Source organism: Equus przewalskii, chromosome 20, assembly GCF_037783145.1.
Source record: "Equus przewalskii isolate Varuska chromosome 20, EquPr2, whole genome shotgun sequence".
In the NCBI taxonomy this organism is placed as follows: Eukaryota; Metazoa; Chordata; class Mammalia; order Perissodactyla; family Equidae; genus Equus; species Equus przewalskii.
Window position 1 is genome coordinate 26,285,113 of NC_091850.1, and position 24,334 is coordinate 26,309,446.

At 41.2% G+C, this 24,334-nt stretch overlaps 1 protein-coding gene and 2 long non-coding RNA genes across 13 annotated transcripts in view; 2 read left to right on the plus strand and 1 right to left on the minus strand.

The window, feature by feature from the left end:
- DAB2 (DAB adaptor protein 2) overlaps window positions 1-14,514 on the plus strand; it is a 162,218-nt gene extending 147,704 nt beyond the window's left edge. For 7 of the 11 annotated variants that reach the window (XM_008526598.2, XM_070586926.1, XM_008526588.2 and 4 more), the window contains 6 exons: window positions 3,032-3,685; window positions 4,662-4,821; window positions 8,766-9,386; window positions 10,192-10,301; window positions 11,129-11,199; window positions 12,771-14,514. In XM_008526598.2, coding sequence (XP_008524820.2) covers window positions 3,032-3,685; window positions 4,662-4,821; window positions 8,766-9,386; window positions 10,192-10,301; window positions 11,129-11,194 — 1,611 coding nt within the window. In that variant the 3' untranslated portion in view covers window positions 11,195-11,199; window positions 12,771-14,514. The remainder of the gene's footprint in view (window positions 1-3,031; window positions 3,686-4,661; window positions 4,822-8,765; window positions 9,387-10,191; window positions 10,302-11,128; window positions 11,200-12,770) is intronic. The other 4 variants (XM_070586931.1, XM_070586930.1, XM_070586933.1 and 1 more) reach the window with 1 other exon arrangement.
- On the minus strand, window positions 1,477-22,993 carry LOC139077827 (uncharacterized). The gene is made up of 3 exons (XR_011530353.1): window positions 22,015-22,993; window positions 18,476-18,648; window positions 1,477-3,790 (listed from the first exon to the last, which is right to left on the minus strand). It is a non-coding gene; the product is annotated as an uncharacterized lncRNA (long non-coding RNA).
- Window positions 18,885-19,388, plus strand: LOC139077828 (uncharacterized). Its single transcript, XR_011530354.1, has 2 exons — window positions 18,885-18,969; window positions 19,238-19,388. It is a non-coding gene; the product is annotated as an uncharacterized lncRNA (long non-coding RNA).
- Window positions 22,994-24,334: the final 1,341 nt, after the last annotated feature.

Below are 24,334 nucleotides of genomic sequence, written 5' to 3' on the forward strand. Positions count from 1 at the left end.
AACAACTTGAGTAATCCTGAGTCCCATTTATGTTAGACTCCCTGCATTCTAAGAATTTTTGATTTGTAGAAATAAAATGCAAGTTTTATTTAAACTGACAATAAAGTAACAAATACCATCAAAGTAGATAGCATCTGATAAGTAAGAGAATGCCAGCAGCGCTAATTATGTGCTGATTAGACTTTGCCAACGTGTTCTTACATATTGACTCCATGTTCATAGGTCAAAAAATAGGTTTATCTCTACTTCTTTAACAATATTCAAATCTTACAACAATTGCTGTGGAAGACAGGAAAAGAGGAAGAAATTTCAATTACCTAGACTTTATTAGTGGTTCCCTGACTTATCTGGGAGTAGTTTCATGCATTTCGAATAAAACTCACCTTGAAAACGAAATGGCACCCCTTAGAATGTAATTTTTATTGGAAAACCACTTGAGCAATATTCTTCCATGCTGTGTCTCAAAAAAAAAGAAAAAGAAAAGGAAAGGAAAAACAAACAAACAAAAAGACATGCTGTCTAACTTTAAAAATGTGGCCACTTGAAAGTACAGTCAGTATGAGAAGAACATAAGCTGTGGGCCCCATCAAGGAGGTTAAATCTGGTAATAGGGAGGGGATCAGGGCACAAGACACAGTATCATGAATACATAGGATGCCATGAGTGGGCACAGGTGACTGAAACAGAAGGATCAATGGGAAAAGGCTATGTAAAGAATCTGAACTTTAGTTGGGTCTTTGAAGTGTTTAGGAAGATGGAGAGTAGTTAGGATAGAAATAAACTGGGTCCTGTTGTGGATCATTTTGAAAATCTGGCTAACAAAGCTTATTTTAATATAGGGAGTAGCAGGAAGCCACCAGCGGCTTTGGGTAGGACAGTCCAGGGTCTGGCAGGCTGGAATGGCCAGGTGAGATTAGCTCCCTGGAGAAGAGCTAGGCCATGGAACTCAGTATTTAAACCTCGTCTTTGTACAGACACCTTTTTCATTGCTTGCCCACCCCTCTTCCTGGAGCTCCTAAGAGCAGAGACTGTGTTTCACTTTCCTGTTGCCAGTGCTGTGTCTCTCAGGTGCTCAAATGATGGCTGAGTGGATGCAGTGTTGACGTTCCAACAAAGAATTAATGAAGCTCTGACCTAGGGGGTAAATCTTTCAATTGTAGTCTATGAACTCGACTCTTAATTTTGGATTAACAACAAACCCAACCTGAGGCGAGCCTTATACATTTTACTTATAGGGTGACTATTCAGAAGTCTAACATTGTGGCTCCTGTTTGGTGTCCTAAGAACTCCTTCTGAAGTATTTGAAAAGGAGAACACTACCAGCTGTGAATACCCAACTGTTCTAACCCAGAGGTGGCTCATAATAAATAAATAAATATTGAAATCACAAGCTTTTGTAATACATTTTGTCCTCCTTTTTGATTGTTAAAGATCCCTACATTGAGATCTTCCAATCCATTTCTTTGATTTAAAAAATTTTTTTTTTAAATTATAAGCTCTTTCTTCTGACAAATTCTTCTGGTTATAAAGTGAAAACCTAGCTTTTAAAAATTGTGTTTTTATACCTTACTGTAAAGGAAGCCAAGAGATAGAATACTATTTAGGTCTGATTTAGTACCTAAACTTTCCAAGAATTTGTTCTTTTTTCTTACAGCCAAGGAGGCCCATTCAGGCCCCCTTTTTACTTACTAGTTTGCAAATTTCATATTCCCTTGAGGTTGCTTCATCCCAATGATCAACAATATTTAGTAATCTGCTCAAGATAATGCTACACTTCTCCCATTTCAGCTAGGCGTTTCTTATTGTTTATATTCTTGTATGGCTAGCATAGTTAAGTAATTAATGAATCAAAGGTGGTCATAAGGAATGTCTGCCAGAGCTCTATCGCAGGGGGAGTCCTTGTTAGTTATGTCATTGACCTGAATAGAGACATGTCAGATTTATCAAATTTGCTGCTTTTATGCTAAGAAGGATGTCTTATCTAACAACTGAGAATCCAAGTAATTAACATCCCAGAAAAATGATAGAGAAGGAATAGAATTTGTAGAGTTATGCATTTGATTTGTCTTTCAAATTGACTCTTAAATCCACATCTCCACCTTACACATAAAGATTATATTTATACATAAATTAAAGATTAGTTGACTTTATCCACTAAATAGATGATTGTTGTCACAATACAGACAACTCTAAGTTAAGTTATGAAAAGATGTACAAATACGAGAGGTTAATGGGATATTTCGTGTTAGATTATATCAGTGTTTCAAGTATCACTTTCTTAGAAGGACATGGACAAAAGGATATGTCCAGAGGAGAGAGTAGGATGATGAGGATGAGAGATCCAACTTGACTAGCATCATCAACAAGATCCTTAAATATTTAAAGAGGCGTACCTGACAGGCTGTGATGTAAGGGGAAAATGCCTCCCCCCTACCTCAGAGAAAAGACCAGTTATAGGGAAATATATTTGACCTGAAACTTCATTACAACCAGAACTATAAAATATGAAAGTAGTAGTGAATGAATTCACTTATTTAGAGAGGTGATGCTATATAACTCTGGGGGCATAGTAGAAAGGACTATACATCAGTCAGGTAGGAAGCTGAGTTAGGTCATTTCTTACTTTTGAGCTCAATATACTTAGGTAATCACTTAGAATGACTTGCAATCAATTCCCGTTAAGACTCTCAAAGGCATAAATCGAAACTGATGATCAGGAACTCAGTCAGTCTGTAAGGGTGAGTGGACATCTGAATACAATAAACAACAGTACGATTTCATTTAATGAAGTGCCAATAAAGTTGAGACTTAAATAAAAGGAAACGGGGTGGGGGAGGGACGGGGAGAACCTTTTCTACAACTGGTAAATGCACTCAGGGAGGTGATGGGAGGAGGTAATGGTCAACCAGTTTGTCAAGACCAAAATCTAATGGCAATTTTGATAATCCTGATCATTTTGTGTTAGCTTTCTCATTTGAAGTCACAACATGGACTAACACTTTCTTTTTTTTTTTCTTTCCAAATGTGATAGGAAAGCAAAGATATCCTGTTAGTGGATCTAAACTCTGAAATCGACAACAATCAGAAATCTTTAAGAGATGATTCATTCTTAACAAATGGCATCACCTCCTGCTCTCTTCCTCGACCAAAGCCTCAGGCATCTTTCTTGCCTGAAAATGCCTTTTCTGCCAATCTCAACTTCTTTCCCACCCCTAATCCTGATCCTTTCCGTGACGATCCTTTTGCACAGCCAGATCAATCGACACCTTCTTCGTTTGATTCTCTCAAATCTCCAGATCAGAAGAAAGAGAATTTGAGTAGCTTGTCTACTCCACTGAGTAATGGGTCCCTGAATGGGGATGTTGATTACTTTGGTCAGCAATTTGACCAAATCTCTAACCGGACTGGCAAACAGGAAGCTCAGGCAGACCCATGGCCCCTTTCAAGTACGCAAACACAACCAGCAGTGAGAACTCAAAATGGGGTTTCTGAAAGAGAACAGAACGGCTTCCATTTCAAATCCTCCCCGAACCCTTTTGTGGGAAGCCCTCCCAAAGGACTGTCTGTACCGAATGGCGTAAAGCAGGACTTGGAAAGCTCTGTCCAGTCCTCACCACCTGACTCCATAGCCATTATCCCACCTCCACAAAGTGCCAAACCAGGAAGAGGCAGAAGGACTGCTAAGGTGAATTGTCTTCTCCACATATCCATTGGCAGAATGCATGTTCGGTACCAAAGGGTGGTGTGATGTAAGCTCTCTTTCCTGCTGCTCTCGTAGTTTCCCGTGTGGCTGTAAAATAGAAGGTGGGATAAGGCACATCGTTCTCCAGGAATACCGTTCTCTAATCACCACCCTTTTTAAGCTTCGCGCTCAGCAGTGTTTGTCACACTGTGCTTTCCTTTTGCATGTCTTGTCACTTATTGTTAACTAAACACAAGTTTTTCCATTTTTAATGCTGCTATGCTTCTGTACCTCTGGTAAGTTTGATCATCATGTTCTGGGAGGGGAGGGCAAGGGTTCTTATGATTCCTTTTGTACCTTCCCCACACTAACACACACCTCCACATGCCCTTCATATTGTGTTAATGTCCAAGGTGGTGGTGTAAAATTCTTGAGTTTGTCGCCTGTATTAAATGCTGACTAAATAATCCATTGTCTTAAAAGAAGCATATATTTACTGTTACCACTTCATTCAAAAACAGTTAAACTGTGGTATCTATAAGTATCTTTTTAAAAATATAATTGGAATATGCAGGCTAGCATAATGATTAGACAACTGTATCATCTTTATACAGACTGATTTAAATCCAGTAGAATGATCAAAATTATTTAGGCTACTTATTTATAGTTGTCCTTTCTTTCCCAGCTTCAAGCTTTCAGCTGATAAGGAGACCAGACAAATACAAATGTGTAAAAAAAGCAAAACAGATTTTACTTTGAGTCCTCTGTTGCATCAGTCATCAAGACCCAATATTGTGTCCATTGAGGGATCTGTATCTTTGTGCGTGTGTTTTTTTGGGTTTTTGTAGTCGTTTATCAGTACCAGGAAAAAGTTTTTCTTTCTGTGCTTCCTGAATTTGAGGTACAGAGTAGGAGACAGACTAATGCTGGGTTGCACTGTTTCTGAGTAACTCTTCCGTCTCCCTCTCTGCCCTGTTAGTCTCCAGCAAAAGATTTGCTTGCATCAGACATCTTTGCTCCTCCCGTCTCAGAACCTCCAGGCCAGACATCACCTACCGGACAATCTGCAACCCAGACCAATCCTCTGGATCTCTTCAAAAGAAGTGCTTCTACCCCAGTGGGACCCCTTGCGGGTCTAGGTAGGTCCCTAGAGATCAAGTTAGGTTTGGCTCTGCTACTTTCACTCATAAGATGATAATGCATAGCAGGAGGGCACTTCATATCCATAGAGGTCCCAGCCACATAAGATCTGAGCATCCTGGGAGGTCTTTCACCCACTTCTTACTTCTGTACAAGCCCAGCCTCATTTGATACTCTTGACTTGGAACTTAGATTTGGCTCCTTGAGTTGGCATGTGTGAAGAAATCCATTTTCAATATTGCACTTACCTGGAGCCAACTGGTAATGGCTTACTGAAAACAGTTGTAAGGAATTCTGAAGCTCAGACCAGCTTCATTAGAGAAACAGGTTGAGATGAGAGAGGCTTGTCTATCATCTCTATTGGAAAAAGTAGCAATATGCAGGTCTTCCATGTGATTTGCCATTACTAGATTGAAGCTCTGTCATCTGTTAACTGATATCCCTCTTGGAAGGAATATATACCCCAAGAGGGATATAAGTTAAGTCTAAAGCAAGTGTAAGTCATAGAATGAAAAGTCCTGGGTTCTGAGCCCAGCTCTGTTCCTAGGCACATAGTGAGTAGGGGACAGGCATCCTGATCGGTATCTGAGTACTTAAGCCTTAGCAACTCCTTGCCAATATTTTGGCTAGCTGAGTGTCTTAATAGCTTAGAAGATAAGAACTAGAAACCTAAAGTTGGAAAGAGCAGAGAGATAAAGAGAGAAATTTTATCAGATACCCAGGATGTGCTGGTGCTGTCGTTCATAAATCTATCATTAGATCTTGTGGACCACTGAGCCACTCTGTGGCAGGACAGTGGGGATGGCCACTGGCTGAGGGCTGGCCCTGCCACTCTTCACCCACTGCCTCCAGTTCTTTTCTGCCTCCATGGCACAGTCTTCAGAAACCTCGACAATAGTCTTTGCTGTCCTGCTGGGGATTCGCTTTGTTTTTCTGCTTCTTGGCAATTCTACAAGCTCCAAATAGACTCCATCTTGGGAGGAAGTTGGGGGCGCTATTGATGAAGAGGGACTCTCTTCCCAATTGTGTAAAATTTGACCAGGCATCTTGGCTTTCCCTGTCTCGTGCTGAGTCAGTTATCAGGACTCTTTTTTTTTTTTTTCTTTGCTGTTATCCTGCAAAGGAAAATATTTTGATTCTGTCCTATTAAATCTGTTTAATCGTTATCTGGAGTACGGTGGCAAGAGTGGGGTTGTTACCCAACTGCTGACTAGCTGAAATCCATGCAGGTGTGAGAAGCCAAATTGTTCCAGGTCTCTGCTTGCACTTATACCATCAAGAGACTCTCCCAAGCACTTCGTGGCTCTGGGGGCTTCCCCTCTCTGCGTGGCCATTTTTCCTGCACTCCCAAGTGGAGCAAGTTGGGGCTTTTCCTTGCAGAAGGGCAGAGAGCTTGCATGCAGTGCCTGCAACTAGATCACATTACAGAGCTTTGTAGTCTAATATCAATGCCCCGAAGAATTTTTTCAGCCAATATTTAACAAGTCAGCCTGAAAATACAGCTGGACCCTATAACTGTTAATTTATTCAGACGAAGTGAAGCTTTTTGGCGAGGTGCCCCCGTTGAGGCCTTGGGGTATACAACTGCGGAATACTGATGATTCTTCCAAGTTTGGACATGGGACTCAAACTGAGCTCTACAGTATAGGCCCTGTCCAGTTGCAGGCATCCTCAGCCAAACCATGGAAGGTTGTAGGTCTGGCTTCCGCTAGACCCAGCTGGAGGACAGTTTCCTCTGGAGAACTGGGGGTGGGGAGATGGTATTGTAGAAAGCTGAGCCTTCAGCTTTGACTAGCTACCCTGTGTTTTAATGTAGCATCAGAAAGTAATAAAATTAACTTTTTATGCCCACACTCTCTTTTTCCTTACCTCTTGCCTCTACTTTCTTCAGTAGGGCCTTAAATATCTTAGAAATACATGCATGGAATCTGGTGGATGGGAATGAAGGCTGGCATAAGTATATGCCTGGAAAGCCTTTAATTCCTGACAAATATAATATTTTTCTCTTTTACCACCATTCCCACTAATACCATCTATGGCTAAAGCCACACATTTTCCTGAGGGAAGGCAAGTCATCCAACGTGAAAGATGACAAAATTCTTCTCAATTTGCACATCCAATTGGTGTAAATTATTAGTGAGTGACTCTGGCTTTGGTTAATAACATTTAAGTAAATTTGTTTTAAAAGGCTAGCAATAACTTTGTTCAAACTAACCCACTTTTAGAAGCCTGTATTACAGAATCTAAGAGAACTTTTCCCTTGATTAGTTGTGAAAGGAATATGCATAATTTTTAGTGTAAATGCAGCCTATTTTCTGTGTCTGTAAAAGAAGTATTTGTATTAACATTACATTAAAATAAAAACAATCCTGTCCCTTGATGCCAAGGAGACAGAACAGGAGGATAGGGTGCTAGATTCGGAGCCAGTGTGCCTGAGTTTTACTCTCTACAACAACAGACTGTGACTTCCCCACTTTTAATAATTAATATTCTTGTAGCTAGTTCCCTCCCCTCAAATATAAGCATGTTAATTTGATAAGATGACCTTTTCTGAAACCCACCACTCTCCGTGAGCACACAAATGTGTTCATGGCCAGATGGCTAGCATTCGTGTTGACAGAGTTGAGTTAAGCAACATCTATCTCCAATACTAAGAAAATGCAAGATAGACTATCTTGCTACATCAGCCCCTGAAGATCATTTTCAAAATATTTCTCACTCTGGAAACAAAAACATTCCTAACCTAAGTTGGAAGGCCTTTTTGCAGTTTGGTTAGAAAACTTTTATAACTAAAGAATCCTCTGCTCCAAAGCTCAAAGCAAGTAGGTTTTGAGAGCAGAGCATCATTCGTGAATAGGTTTGAGGCTGTATTTAGGTTTTCTGTTAGTGGTGATGGCTTGACTAGGTCATTAATACACTTGGGAAGAGGCAGGAGAGAAGATGCCCTGCATATCAGAACAAGATGTGAGGAATGAGAGGGGCAAACAGTGGAGAGACATGGATTTTAGTGATCTAACTAATTCCTAATCAACATGGCAAGGATGCAGGAGATGGAGCCACTGCCCCCGCAAAGATCAAATGCTCAGACACAGGCAGTTAGTACCTTGGAAGGTTTTTTTTTGCTTGACATTGTTTTCTCTCCTTCCCTTCCTCTTAAATACTCTGTTCCAACTTCTGGCAAGGTTTAGTGAGTGACACACAGCAGGAAGCCCTTTTATTTGAAACAGCTCTCCCAGGATAACCAGCCTTTCCTCAAGTTTTATATATAAAAGTGTAAGTAGTTTTACTATCTTAGCATCGACCAAATTTTATCATCCTTTTATATAGCTGTGTCAACCTTGGCAGCATTTAAAAGCAAAGAAACTTTGAAATGGTTTCTTTGGGATGCAAGCATGTTGAGGGCTAGTGCACAAGCGTCATAGCTGGTTTCCGTAAGACTCCAGACGTGAGCCAGCTGCCAAATGAAAAGATCGAATCAATGATGAAGAGTGCCCAATGGATTATCTTAATTAACTACTTCATAATCAGCATGGTTTGTCTATGTAAATGTATTCCCTCAACAAATAAATTTGTGCTATTGACAGGCTCTGTTCTAGCTGTTTAAAATATATCAGTGTGTGTATGATAAGGGCTCATTTTTCCATTACTAGTTACTTGTCGACTGTATTACCCTTCTAATGAGGAAAGTGAAAAAGATGTGGTAGAAAGAAAGGGCTTCGAAATGCAACCAGTATCAGAATGCTAGCTATACTGTGTTAGCTAATTAATCTTTAGAGTGATTTGATCTCTCGGAACCTTTACTTCCATGTCAGCTTCAAGACTTAATGAGGTTTGTGTCACATAGATGCTCTACAAATGCTCCCCAAAGCATTGTGCTTTCTGAAACTCAAGATTTCCTCTTCAAGCTTGTCACCTGATAAGTCCTTTCTCCTGCTTCCTTCAGGTGGCGTATCAGTTACACCCTCTCAGGCAGGACCATGGAGCCCAACATCTTTAGTCTTCAGTCAGTCCACTTCAATGGTCCCAGGAGCCGTGATGGGTGGTCAGCTTTCAGGATTCTGTCAACCAGTCATTTTTACCACAAGCCCAGCTGTTGCAAGTTGGAACCAGCCTTCATCCTTTGCAGCCTCAACTCCCCCTCCAGCCCCTGTTGTTTGGGGCCCATCAGCATCTGTAGCACCCAATACTTGGTCATCAACAAGCCCTTTGGGGAATCCTTTTCAGAGCAATATTTTTCCAGCTCCTGCTTCCTCTGGCCAGCTCTCCTCTCTCCTGGACACTCCTCCTCAACCACCTCCCAGAACTGGCCCTCCAAAGGATATCTCCAGTGACGCCTTCACTGCCTTGGACCCACTTGGGGATAAAGAAGTCAAGGAAGTGAAAGAAATGTTTAAGGACTTCCAATTACGGCAGCCACCTGCTGTGCCCGCAAGGAAGGGAGAGCAGACTTCCTCTGGGACTTCAAGTGCCTTCTCCAATTATTTCAACAGCAAGGTTGGCATTCCTCAGGAGAATGCAGACCATGATGACTTTGATGCTAATCAACTGTTGAAAAAGATCAATGGTAAGTTACCCACTTCTCTGTCTACTGTACCAACAAGTATTTCCACTGTCATATGGGCCCACAGAGTCCCTCAGAAGTACCCTCCTCCACCCCACCAATAGCCTTACTTCTGGTTTTTTGGTAATCAGAGGTTATGGAGACAACTTAACCATTTACCCTCTGGAGTTATTTACCTTAGTTAGCTGTTTCTAAGGGCTGGCTCAATGCTGCCCTCTTGTGACAATTCTTGAAAGGGCCGCTAAGAACTGTTGAAATTCCATGGGTCATGGCCCTGGAGGGCTGTGTAGTAAGGCCTCAGCCATAATCTCATGGCCATGAGTGAGGGAAGTCTGATTCTCTCCTAGTTCAGGTAAATATGCATGGCTTCCTCTTCTGAGAGGGGATGAATTTGCCTATAATAATCATAAGGAGTCCCAGTATTTGGCGGTGATTTTTGTTCCATTGACGTAAATTTCAAAAGCATGGAAAATAATTTCTAAGATAAGCCTGACTTGGGGCTGGCCCCGTGGCCGAGTGGTTAAGTTCGCGCGCTCTGCTGCAGGCGGCCCAGTGTTTCGTTGGTTCGAATCCTGGGCGCGGACATGGCACTGCTCATCAGACCACGCTGAGGCAGCGTCCCACATGCCACAACTAGAAGAACCCACAACAAAGAATACACAACTATGTACCGGGGGGCTTTGGGGAGAAAAAGGAAAAAATAAAATCTTTAAAAAAAAAAAAAAAAAAGATAAGCCTGACTTGGGGATGTGTGCCCATATTTGGGGAAAGCTTGTCTACTGACTATGCGGGGTTTTTCACCTTCTAGAACCACCAAAGCCAGCTCCCAGACAAAGTGCCCTGCCAGTTACCAAATCTGCTGACAATGGGTTTGAGAACCCTTTCTCTAAAGATTCTTTCAGTTCATCACAAGCCTCTGTAAGTATCCACTATTAGAAGCTATTGCTCCAAAGTACGTGGCGCCTCCTGAATTAACCTTGTTTGCATAATAACTTGTTGACAATAAAGAACATCTGAATAAGGTCTATCATTAAGAACCATCACAGCGTAAACATCAACTCAAACTGGGGAAAGATTATTTTCGCAGGGACTACTATCCTGACCTTGAGAAATGAATATCATATAGAAAAAGTCCTTTGTATCTCTCATAGCCTGGCTCGTGAAAGTGTCTTGGGAGAAAATTGAGCCGAAATACTATCTTAAAAAAATCTTTCAGGGGGCTGGCCCCGTGGCCGAGTGGTTAAGTTCACGCACTCCGCTGCAGGCGGCCCAGTGTTTCGTTGGTTCGAATCCTGGGCGTGGACATGGCACTGCTCATCAGACCACACTGAGGCAGCGTCCCACATGCCCCAGCTAGAAGAACCCACAACGAAGAATATACAACTGTGTACCGGGGGGCGTTGGGGAGAAAAAGGAAAAAATAAAATCTTTAAAAAAAAAAAAGAAAAAAAATCTTTCAAAGATTTAAGTTCCTGATTTCCCACCCATGATTCTTTAGCTCATAAAAATGATACTTCTCATTTTGGGGAGGCAAACATAATTCACCTGAACCTTGGTTTTCATGGAAATAATAAATATACATCATCAATTACAAGCAGGCAAACACAAGTCATTGAAGACCCAACAATATCTGATTCATCTGTGATTTTCTAAGTGATTTTTAAAGGAATTTGAGAAGTCTTAATTATAGGTTTTTTCTTATAACTATGATTATATTTATTGACTGGATGGTTTTCTCTCCATAGATGGCTTCTCCTCAACCCACATCACCTGACGTTTATAAGGATCCTTTCGGAAATCCTTTTGCCTAACATCTGTGAGTAGAAGATCCTCTTAAGCTTAGGTTTGGTGAAAAAGGGTAGCACAGGGGGTGAGGGTGAGATTTTAATTTTAGAATTGGGAAGAGATTAAAGCTCTGTAATCCAGAAGTAATAGACATGGAAATCTGTACTTAACTAATTCAATAATGGCTCGGCTGGGCATTTAAGAAAAGAATTCTTATCCATATCAAAAGACAGTCATATATCCATAGGGATATGGATTTCTATCATATCTTGTGCTTGTGATATTTCAGTTCGGTATGGAAGTGGACTTCTAACACATTATAGTTCTCTAGATGTTTTACCTTTATATTGAAGTGATTGCAAAACATCTTAGTAATTACTTGGTTTTGTACAAAACCTTCAAAATCTGAAGACCTTCTGAAGCCACCAAACAGGTCAGCTAACACAACTCTTTGGCCTCCCCAAACAGTATTTATTTCCTTGAGAGGAGGCTCAAAGTTAGTCTGAAATAGTCTGATGGTATTAATTCCAAAAGATGACAGCCGCCAATGTCTCCTGCTAAAGCAGTAGGTATAAGTTCAGATGAGTCTGTAGGTTGATTCTTCCCTCTAGTGGATTTTACCCTGGGTGAGTTATTAGGCATACTCACCTTAGACTGAGACCCTAGAAAGGCTCAGTGTGACCCTTTCTCAACAGTGAGTGGAAGCAACTTTGATTTTGAAAGACCGAAGTGAGTAGAGGAAAGGAACCTTGTCTGCAGTTTAGAGGAGGGAGAATGTAGCTGGTAGGAGAGAACAACAGAAAGAACGAAAAGAACCCAAACCCATTTTTCTCAGTCTTACCCCACCCATGTAATGCTGCTAAACCATGTCTTGCCCCATCTGGAATTTCACTATTTTAAATAGATAACAATCTTAAATCTGACATCCGACGATAAGGTTGAGTTTATTTGCAATTTGGACCCTTCCCCTCATCCCACTTCTACAATTACAGTGTTTCTTCAAGTGCTTTTCCATAAAATCTGCTTCAGAGAACTGGGTGACTTTATTGAAAAGGCAAATTCCTGGTCCCCATCCCAGCTCTAAGGAATCCCCCTCCAGTGCTGAGGAAAAGCTTCATTTTAACAAGCAGCCAGATGATTTCTAATGTTAATAAAGCGGTGTAATCTATTGAAGGGCTAGAAGTCTTAACAGAGCCTCATTCTCATCTTCCTCTCCAGGGGTGCCATCTGTGAAGGAATAGAAAGAAATAAACTACACTAGGAGTTTAGGAGGATTGTTTGCACTGAATTGAAGTGACTGGAATTCTCCTTGGAGGCCCTTTCTTCTTTAGGTCATGAAGGGAGAATAATATTGGTCAACCTGCTAAACATATAGATTGGGGCAGGGCAAGAGAGCTGTCATGGGAGAAAATAGCTGACATCATCGAGCGCTTGTGTCAATCACTTTAGTACAGGTTCTACGTTTATTATTTTATTCAATCCTCTCATATCAGCCCTAGGAGATCCTATTTCTGACACTTTAAATAATGACTTCATATTTAATACCTTGACATTCAATCCAAAAATTCTAACCGCAGGTTTTTTCTTCTCCTCCTCCTCTAGGAACTTGGCATGCTGACTTTCCAGAGGAACAAAAAGGTTGGCCGTAGTAGTCAAGGACAAAACTAATAGCCAGACAAGTCTTGCCCGCTGCCCCTGTTCTAGCTTTGACGTATTATCTGTTGCCTTATTTCTTGCTGCCTCTTCCACTTGTAAAATGCCTTTTACTTTCTGTTTAAAGCTAAACTGAATCTATGGTTTTAAATAAATTAAGAACCTAAACTCTCTAGCTTAAATGTAAATGAAGTAGTATTCCTACTTGAATCCTTGCCTTTTGTGTCCCTAGAACCTTCTAGAACACTCCCCAATGTACCCTCTGGTTGGGAGATGCAGCCACAACAACCCTTTAGATCATACCATTCTGAATAAATTTGAAAATCCTTACTGTTCAAAATCGTTTGGGGGTTCTGTTTTAGAGCATAAAACCTGAAGATTTAGTAGGACAGGGCAGAATCTTAACTCCTGCTTCAGACCATCACTTATAGAAAATTTTTAAAGTAAAATTGAAGCAAGTCTAACTTCTTCTTAGACATTTTGGAATCTAACACACCTAAGAACCTTTTTAAAGATAAAACTTCTCACTTTCTTAAGATTGTTTTTCTCTCAAGGACAAGATTATCCTTTTCCAATCTCTTGCTAGCTATCGAATTGAGGAAAAGCATTATTTGTCTCTCCTCTCCTTTTCCCTCTGATTCTCTTTTCAGTCAGTTTTGCTCCCAGGTTGACCTCTTTTTTATAAGCAACAGAGTTTTATGGAGCAAAAAATTCTAATGATTCACACATCTGAAACCTCTCTGCCTTCTCAGTAATGGCTAATCCCAGTAACAAGAATTGCAAATGGGCACAACCTTTATCCTTTCTGTGGAATAGGGGGCCATCCTTTTGAGCTGAAGTTCCAGCAGAGCAGTACATGTTGAAGAAAAACTGAACTCAACTCAGCAGTGAAGGACTGTGTTCTGAAGAGCAACACATCACAAAGTTAAACGTGATTGTGCCAAACATATTAGGTGCTTATTTGGGGTCATACTAGACCTTTATCAAGTAACTGGAAAACTTTCTTGAAGCCACAGTCTCATAGTTAGTAGGAGGATAAATGGAAAAAAAGAGAAAAAAAAGCTGTAGAACAAGTATTTGGTGTTATCAAAAACCTAATGTCTGCAATATTTTTCTCCTCATAACCTTGGAAACTTTCCCAGTTCATTTTCAGTCCTATTGTTAGCACAGTTCTGAAGGGTTTGTTCTTGCCAAAATGAGGTTTGTTCTATGTTGGGGTTTTTAATGTTGTCTCTTGACCCCTAATGCTCAGGTTTGTGTGGATATTAATCAACCACATACAATGTTACCTTTACATGGAAGAAGAGGATGACTGCTCAGGATCTGAACAAGATGGCGGCCTCATGAACCTCTATTGATTAGCCCCAAGAAGTCCTAGCTGAAGTCCTAGCTAAAGTCCTGTGGTTTTGTGTTCAATGGTAATAGCTGATCATGGATGGTGTAATTTTCCATCTGACTTCCTACTCAGTCGTCATAAACACAGACTTGAAGTAGTATTTTATGTGTTCAAATACCTAAATGTGCTAAACTGGAGGTAATTATTTCTAGGTAGTTGAATTTTTGAAAGTAGAAAAAATTTTGAAAGTAATGATCAGCCACACAACTGTTTTGTACATACTTTTTTTCTTGTGCACTTTTCTGTATGCAGATAAGGCTATAAATTTACTCATTTCAATAAACTGAAATGGCAAAATCTCATGTGTTTACCATCAGTTTATTCTAATATTTGACCCCGGCTTTGGGTTGATGTGTTAGGGTCAAGGTATAAAATATACCAGTCTAAAGTGAGCGAATGTTAGTTATAGTACATTCTGGATTGTCACAAAGATGAAGAGAAAGTGGAAGTCCATGAAATAGGATCATGAGTAAATTATTATCTGATATCTTACAATGTCTTATTCTCCTTTCTCAGATCTACACACACTCCCTTCCTGAGAGTTTAATGCGAGTCCAATGGTTAAGATGTGTACAAGAAAAACTTCAAGTGATGTCTAGTATAAAAAGCATTTATTAGTGAATTCTTGGTTCACGTCTTTTACCCTTTGTCTCCCGTTATTCTTTGTTTAGCCATGTTTAACCTCACCAAGACACAACAGTGTGGACTGCTCCAGGCTGGTGTAAGCCACTCAGGAGAGCTTCTGGGTGAGATGGGCAGCCAATGATCAGACATCTAGCACTAGGACAATCTTAACCACTCTTCCCTAGTATAAAAGTTCAAGACTCTCGTTCTTTTCAAGACCTGGTTCTACAGGGAAGATAACGCCAAGGCAGGCCTTACTTGAGTATAGAAGTCTTGGTGTTAAACTTGACTTCTCTAAGGAGTAACACAAACTTGGGAGGGTGGATGTCATTGACTGGTGTTTGTTGTTATGGGATGTTCAGTTTTACTGCTTTACCTTTCTCCTTAACTGAAACACGTGGTCTCGTTCTGACAATAAGTAGAACGTAGAGAAACAGACTCCACACCAAAGCAGCTTCCGGTAAGCCATAGATGAGATGGTGAAGGCTGCTGATAAGAACATGTTGCACAAATTATCTGGCTTATCCAGATGCTCTACAGTGTGTCTAAACCATTGAGACCGTGTGCTATTTCTATGTGGCTTAATCTGCAAGATCTTGCTGGAGGTTAACCCTTGCTCATGTGTACAAGGGGAGGACTTTCACGTCAGTGCAGTAGGATCTACTGTTGACCAAGCAGAGGGAGGTGCTTACTGAAGTGTCCTAGCAAAGTGGGAACAGACCGCTTCTTTATTATTGTCTCTTTAGTAGCAGTGATTTTCACACCTGTATGCCACAAGTTCAGCTTTTATGGCAATCCTATTATTCCTGCAAGAGGGTTTCTTTTAGACACCAGATAGATCTAACCTAAAAGCTGAACTTTAACAGCCAGCATGCTCCCAAACTTCTCACATAAAGACAATACAAAGGGAGAAGGTATTGCTTTTCTCAAGATGATCTTGCATTTGTGAAGTGCTTTACCATTTACACAACATAACTCATTCTATTGATACAGTAATCCTGTGAGCTGGGATCTGTTACTGCTCCATCTCAACAAAGAATGGCATCCGTGCTTTAAAATGGCTGCAGTCTGCTTCAACTCTTAAATGAGTGGTTTCCATGGTATTTTGTTGTAAAATTGGTGCGTAGTAGTAGGGAGATCTTTTCAGTCAGTGATTTCAAACTCCTCCATGAAAAGGCCAACCATAGTGTCTAGAGAAAGCCACACCAAGTATGATTCTGTGTCTTTCCTGTGCTGAAAGCAGGGAGGGAAAAGAACAGAGGATGTCGCTAACTCAGGAGTTTGGTTGACCCTGCAATAAACTGATGAGTGAGGACTCTGACCCGTATTCCCGGAACAGGTTCATTACAAAGTCTTCTCGTGAAAGATAGGAGCTACCCCCAAATCCCTGGTAAATATTTAAGCTATTACTGCTGGAGAAGGTTGCTAGAAAATAAAACACCGGATTCTTGCTGGGAAATATTGTTTTAACTCTCCTCTATTAAAAATAACTAAGACTCATGTTCCACAAGCCAAATGTGGACACACACAGGGCTGTGAGATGGCAACAGTCCTGTTAACATGTCCTAATTACAGCAATGCTGATGGACAAGGGCCAGCCATGTGTCATCTCACCTAATGAGGGACTGAGCCCCTCATTTGCCCTTGCTCCTCTGGAATTACTTACTTAATTACTAAGCCTCCACTGGGTGCTGAAATCATGTGAGTGCCAGTCTCCAGGGAGACGACAGTGTGGGCTACTCAGTGGCCAAGAAACTGGGCTTCTACAGGGACCACAGAGAAGGTGGTCATAAAAAAAGGGAAAAACACCTGACTCTGAAAGTCTTCATGACTGAGTTGTCTTGATGTTCGTCATGGTGTTTTCTGTCAATTCTCTTTTCCTTTGGTTGACTTCATTTACTATCATTTTACCTTCATTGTAAGAAAGGGAAATTATTGCCATTCTAAAAGTGACATGGTGACCAGACTGGGCTGAGGCTGAGTTGCAGATGTTTCTGAGGTGTGTCTGAGGCTGCCTCCACCTAGTACATACTTACGCTGACTGATCATCATAGAAACTTTTGTTTGGGGGCTGCTAAGAGGAGTGTTGAAACCCAGGAGCTAATGGAGAGGAAAGAGGAGGAAAACAAGGGTTATGTGACATTTGCTTCGCTGCCTCCCTCATGGGTCTGAGAGACTGGTTTAGAGGCTTGATGGTGGAGATGATAGGGCTAGAAGCAGGAGGCGTTGTCTTCCTTAGATGAAAGACCCTGGGCACAGGAAGGCAGTTCATAGCCCACATGTCCATTAGTAATGAACTGACTGTAGTAATGGAAAGGCTCACAGAGGCTAAAACCAGTAGGGGCTTATTTTTCTCACATAAAAATTGTAGATTGGTGGCTGCTGGTGTTGGCTCAGCAGCTCAACAAGGACCTCAAGGACACAGATTCAGCTTTTCACTCCAACCTTTTAGCCTCTTGGCTTTCTATTCTCGCGTTTATTGGCTAATGGTCACAAGATGGCTGCGTAGCTCCAAATATGTTAGTGTTCAAGGAGAGCAGAAAGGGAAAGGCAGCACAATCAATATCTGCTCCTTGTACCAGCATTTCAGCTTTCCCCAAAGCTTCCTAGTAGATTTCAGCTATGTCTCATCGGACAGAATTTGGGCTCATGGCTACTTCTGGGTGCAAAGGAGGCTGGGAAATCCAGCTTTTAGCTTTACCAACTTCTATAGTGAAGGTAACTAAGGAAGAGGCATGGCTGGTTAGGTGATTTCTGGGGCCTACAGCTAAATAAAAATGGAGGATCCGTTGTTCAAAAAAGGAGGAAAAATAGCCATTAGAAACATTAAAGTATAAACTGATTTCTTTTCTTCTGCAACCGCTTTCCCTTATCATGACATTTTATTTGCTATTTAATGTTATTTTAAGTAAAGAAAAATTGACATTTTATAGTATTGGCCTGAAATTTCCCACTAATTTTTTTTTTTAAAGATTGGCACCTGAGCTAACATCTGTTGCCAATCTTTTTTTTCTTCTTCTTCCCAAAGACCCCCAGTACAGAGTTGAATATTCTAGTTGTAGGTTCTTCTGGCTCTGCTATGTGGGATGCCACCTCAGCATGCCTTGATGAGCAGTGCTAGGTCTGCACCCGGGATCCGAACCAGTGAAACCCTGGGCTGCCGAAGCAGAGTGCATGAACTTCACCACTCGGCCACAGGGCTGGTCCCCTTTACCACTCATCTTTACCTCATAAGTGGAATCACTGAAATAACACAATTTGTATTTTATACATGCATATATATTTGAATATGTATTTCATTCTTGCCAGAACAGTGGAAACACTGCACAAAACTAACTCAACTATTTTAATTCACTTCTCAACACACATACATTCCACGTTTAGTTCACTGATGAGTAAAGAAAGATGGGGAAAAAAAGAGACTATGCTTTGCCTGTCTCTTTCTTTCCTTCCATGTCATTATTTTCAGCATAATAAGGTGGCTAATGCAGGTAAGTAACACTAGTAATAAAGATATGATAGTGTTTCTTGGTCATTTGTCTTTCTTTTTGTGTCAAAAGCAAGTTCTGGTTCAAATGGGCGATGTGACCTCTCAGGGCTGTCATTTACTCAGTCATAGACATAATACACTTACCTTTTACTCACTTTTGCTTTGAGTCACTGAACTCCTACACGTCATGGAGCCACCTGAATTTCATGCTCACAGGACAATATAAACATTATGTGCAGATGGGGTGGCATGGAAGTGAGGGCACAATGCGTATTTCCTCTGCTCACGTGCGTGCTCCATCTTCCCATCAGACTTTGCTTTCAAAACAAAAGTCCAAAGATAAAATTAAGAATTTCAAGATGGTAACAACAGAGCATTAAACTATGCGTGGGGCTTTTCTGAAGCCTAAGCCCTGGGCTACTGCATGCGTCGCCTGCCCTTGAAGCCAGCCCTGGCACGAGGTCCTTGGAAATGGCTGATGGATTAGCCAATGTGTTTCCCACATGCCCGAGTGATAATTTAACCCAAAGTTGGCCCTCCTCCAAATGCAGATCACAGCAGTCTTTGACTCCACGGCACCCGCAGGGCAGAAGAGAAGCCCGTACATGGGAAGCATAGCCAGCAAAGCTGATGGTGAGGTACGTTGACTAGAAGGTGGAAGCTAAAGAATGCAGAGGACAGGTTTCTCTGTGTTAGCACCACGAAGATTACCAGAAACAATAAAAGTTGGAAGGGGGCAGGGAACTAAAAGGCACTGCCTATGAGGCTTTAGTGTTGACATAACCTAATTAGAACTCAACCGGATGTGCCATTTCAGTTGGAAGGATACTAGGGGGAGGACTGTAAAACTCCTGAGCTCTTCCTAGCTAATGTGCCTTGCAATTCTCCATTTTACTTCTTTGTAAGCTCAACGCTACCGGCTTTGAAAAACAACACTGGATTCAGGGATGCTCCACAGAAGTCATTGAATAGAGACAGCAAACACCTATCAAGCTTTTCCCCCCGACAGACACTATTCTGAGTGTGTTACAATAAACAATTTAATTTTCGTATCAAATCCATGAGGTGCTCCTACCACTGCCATTTTATAAAAGAAGACACAGAGGCACAAAAGACTAAAGGAACTGCCCAAAGTCACATAGCTGGTAAGTGGCTGAAGTGAAGTCCCAACCTGGGCTCCAGTGTCCTTGCACTTAACCTTAAATTAACCACTTAACCACCTTATTACCTCCAAAAACTGGCTCCATTGCCTTTATGCTGGCGTAGTTTACATTCACCAAGATTTTATTCTATTCATGGTGCTTCTCTCCTCTTATTCTTCCTATAAATAATATGCTTATCACAAAAAGGGATGAAAAAAATGTTTTGATTGTTGACAAGTTGATCCCGCTTTGGCTTTTCCAGAGCTCATCTTCAGGATGAATTAAGCATTACTTCGAAGTTTGAATTTTCTAGTTGTTACAAATGCAGCACATCAATGTAACCTCACACTCAGTCCATTCTAGTTCAGTTATTTCCCATCAGCATGTGTAAGTGTATTTAATGCAAGCCTAGACCGCTCACAATGAAGGATGGGCTGTGAGTAATGTTCTCCCAATTTTTTCTACATTATAAATAGCAAATCATCCTGCATCTGCTCAAAGGCAGGCTAGGTGCACGTTCCAGAGTCAAGGAGGAAGGGTGTTCACACGTGTGCATTTTATAACAGTAATACCATTGTATAGTTTCATCAAAATCTAACATCCAATGGTATCATGCTCTTAAAGAACTGCTTCAAAACTATGTATTGATAACACACCGTGCCTTTTAATTTTCTCCTCCTCAGTTCTTCGGGTTTAAAAAGCCTATCAATGGTGATGACTTTCCTCATCCTTTAATTTGACAAACACAAACCCTCGAACTATGGAAATTGGAAACTGACCAGGTGAACACAGAGCAGAGAGACGCCTGGCAGCCCATCAACAATAAGCACAAAACCCCAAGACAGGGAAAAGCACAAATCAGTAAAAAGAAAAAAAGATGAAGGAGATGATGCTGGACCAGCTACAGGACTAAGTTCCTGACTTAAATCATCTATAATTACCGACCGGCCCTGTCCCTAGAGAAGAAGGATTAGTAGAACATGTCTGGAGGAGACAAATGCACTTCTTAAACAGGGTCAAAAATTTGCTTACACGACAGTTGGGCGCAGAGAAAAAATATATCCACATTCTGTTTTTTTCTTTCTTTCTTTAACCAATCTGATCTTCCTCATGAGTCTCCACTCCTCTGGCTGTGGGTGCCAACATTTAGTCAGGTCCTGTAACCTCCAGCCAGTCATTATCACTCCCTCAATAGGTAACTCTATTTGTTTTGGATATGTGCCCAGTGTTTCAAACGTCTTCCCTTCTTCCTGCTCTCCTCCATAATAATGCTTAGTTTTGTGAGGGGAGAGGGTATAGAGGGGAGCGTTGAGAAGGGGCTTAGATCCTCAGACAGGGTCTTATACTGTCCTCTGGTTCTTCCAGCCTCTATGGCATATACCTCATCTACCTGGTCAATACTTTGTTGGTATCTGTAGCTAAAGCTTTTGGCCAAAGAATGTAGTGTCTGCTCGTCTCCACACAGTTGGGGATCCTACAGAGACTGGTGGTTCTCTCTGCTGCCTGGGCCCTCACCTTGCCTCACTAACACTGGACTCCTGGGAGGTCTGACCGTAAGTGCCTTTCCATCCCTGCCCTCAGCTCTAGGGCCATGTTGTCCTTGATGTAGCAAACCCCCCAGCAAGCCTGCTAGCAAACCCTCTACCCCTTATCAGGGCAGAGAAGAACTTCGTGGTATTCTCTATGGCACATGACAGCCAAATAACCTAGCAAGGTGAATTCAGTCCCTCCTTCTCTGCCCAACTACATGGGACAACCACTTTTATTCTGATTTGGCTTCCCCCACACTGGAAAAGTCTGGAAGTTGTTCTCCCAGATTTTCAGATGACAAGGACAGAAACATCTGTCTTTGACCTCAACCTACTTAACATGCTGGCCCCATTCTGAAATTTGGCCTGAAAGAGTTACTCAGAATTCATATCTCCAGGCTTGCCTCTCCCACCTCTAGTCTCCCTCTCACAATTTCTTTGAGCCAAAGAGGCAGTCTTTTTATGTTATCTACATCATAACCTATGTTGTCCCCACTGCTTTGAGATTGACAGGTGGTAATTGCTTCTTTATTCCACCACGTCCTTTCCTAGGCAATAAGGCTCAGGGTCCAGCCATAAAGTTGCAGAAGATCTAGAAAACATAATTTTAAAAGAGAACATTTAAGATTTGCAAAGCATCATCTCCTACTATATCTAGTTGGGTTTACACATTAACTGATAAATCTATATATAGATTCATTCTCAAATACTACTTTCTTTTTGTCAAAGTCCCAAGTTTCAGAAGCCAACTATACCTAAACTGAATGGAATCAACTGATCATCCAGTAACTATGAAAGAACTCTGAAGTAACCATCATGAGCCTGCTTAACACTTTGTGTCCTGTCAACATATTAATACAATCAAAAGCAAAGATGACCCTCAGATACAGAAATCAGAAGGACCAGGCAGGTGGTGACTCATTAATGAAAATAAGGAAAAAAGAAGAGCTTCCTTGACAGAGACAGGGTAAGAATTATGTGTTTGATTTTAGATATCATAAGTTCAACTTACCACGGACAAATCAAAGTCCACCTGGAGATTTCTTCTAGAAGTACTTCAAGTTGTTAGGCTGGAAAGTAACACTCAATCTTTGCACTTTTTGAAAAGAATCGCTTCTCAATATCTATACTTTCAAAACAAGAATCCAGAATATTCTGGTAAAGGAACTTCAACAGACTACCCTTTGAGACTTCCGGTTCTGAATGTTCGGCTTAATCTTAAGAGTGGTAAGAAAAGAAAGTATAGACTGAGAAGAGAAGATGGCAGAGGACAGACCCCATGAGGAATACCAGCATTTGTATGATGGGCAACGGAGAGGAGCTAGCAAAAGAGAAGCAGAAGACAGGAAACGCTGTATCACAAAAGTTAAGGGAACAGAGAGTTTTAAAGCATAGGGATGGCCAATAAGGTCAAATGAGTCTATGAGACAAAGATCACGGCCAAAAAGCTCCATCAAACTTAGCAATAAGGAGGTCTTCAGTGGAGTAATAAAGGCAAAATACGGACTGCAATGGGTTGAACATAACCATGCAGGAAAGGAAGAAAGTTGATACAGACTGCAAAAGTTTGGCTAACAAGGGTAGTAGTAATTTAAAAAAAATAAGGAATAGGGTAGAATTTTTAAAGGTAAAAGATACTTGAGCATATTCACAAGCTGATGAGAAGGAACAAATCAAAATGGAGAAACTGAGGATGTAAGAGAGGGAACTAATACAACAGAATCCTGGAAAGTCAAGGTGTGAGTAGAGAGTACCAGATTTACCTAAATAAAAGCAGGATCCCTCTTCCTCTGAGAATTGACTGAGATGCAGAGAAGCTGAGTTTCTTGGTGGAGTAAGAGATGAAGGAGCCATTAAGAGAAAGGGGGGGCAGAATTTGACCAAAGACTGAAGAAAAGACAAATAAACAGAGATGAGCGTCCGGCTGGATTTAGGCAAAGCAGTGGAAAACTGAATTGGTAGGACTGATCCCAACATGAGACTTTGTACATGTTGGTACAAAGGGTGGAAGAGGTGGGAGGGAGCTGAGCTTGGGAGAGGAGTTCATTAATGGGCAGGAGTCCAGACAGAGTATAAAAGGAAGAGAGGCCAGCAGGAGGGTATTAATCTGGAGGAAAATGGAGAGATCAAGGAGCTGGATGTCTCAATAAAGCCAAAGAAAGGAGATATTGACAGTATGAGAGTGAGGTAGCTGGAAGAATTGGAAGTTGTAGTCAGAGAGTAGGATATTAACATTTTCAAAGGTAAAGCCATATGGGTGTTGGTATGAAGCTGGGTAGGGTAGTGGGTTGAATGGAATTCAGATAAATGTTGATAGAAGTGATGAAATCATGAATGAGTGAGGCAGGGTAGTGTCTATGGGAATACTGAAATAACTAAAGTAAGGGCTGGAGTTTGAGTGGGGAGGGAGATAATAAGGCAGTTTCAAAAGTCTTCCGTGAATGTAGACAGTCAAGAGTGTGGTTAAAAAGAATGGTAGGAGGTGGCATACACAGATTTTGGGAACTGCAAAAGAGAAAGGGATTGTATTGAATCTTCCCTTCAATGAAGTGCTGTAATGTGATCAAGTGGGCCCTAAATAGTTCCATGTGATTGTAAACAGATCTGAGCCACAGGAATCCTTATTACTTTAAAGGGATAGCCAGACTTACGTCACCCCCACAAACTGCCCCAGAACCACTCGACAGAGAAATTTTTCTCTTTCATTATAAAAGAGCTCATCTGAAAATACTGTAATGAAAATGGCACAGAACCAGCCGTGAAGAGAGCTGAAATCTGATGCCCCCCCTGCCTCTGACCCTGTGACCTTGGGAGCATCACTTCTCCTTCCTGGACATCATTTTCCCCATTTGTATTCATTTATTTATCTATTAATACATGTAATTTACATTATCTATGGAAGCCTAATATGTGGTAGGCACAATCCTAGATGTTAGGACGTAGCAGAAAGCAAGACACCTAAAACCAAGGGGCGTGCAACTGACAGTCATCTCCCAGTTCTCCTTACTCAGTGATTCCAATTATCTCCAGCAAGGGCATGTGTAGCAAGCGGAAGCCCTACGATTTCATTGTAGTGTTCTAAGACCCAAGGACCTTTTGAGATTCATTTAGAAGCAGATATGGAATGAGATTGTGGTTTCCAACTTGAGATCCTTGGACGCTAAGGGAGTCCATGAAATTACTACTAATAAATTTTTTTTAAACTGTTTCTATCACTTTAAGAAAGCCAAATGGAAATTACACTCAACACATTTATGTCACCTCAGTAAAAACTGTGTTTCTGCCCAATGGTCACACATTCTAATGTACACATGTGGATGTCTCTGCTTTAA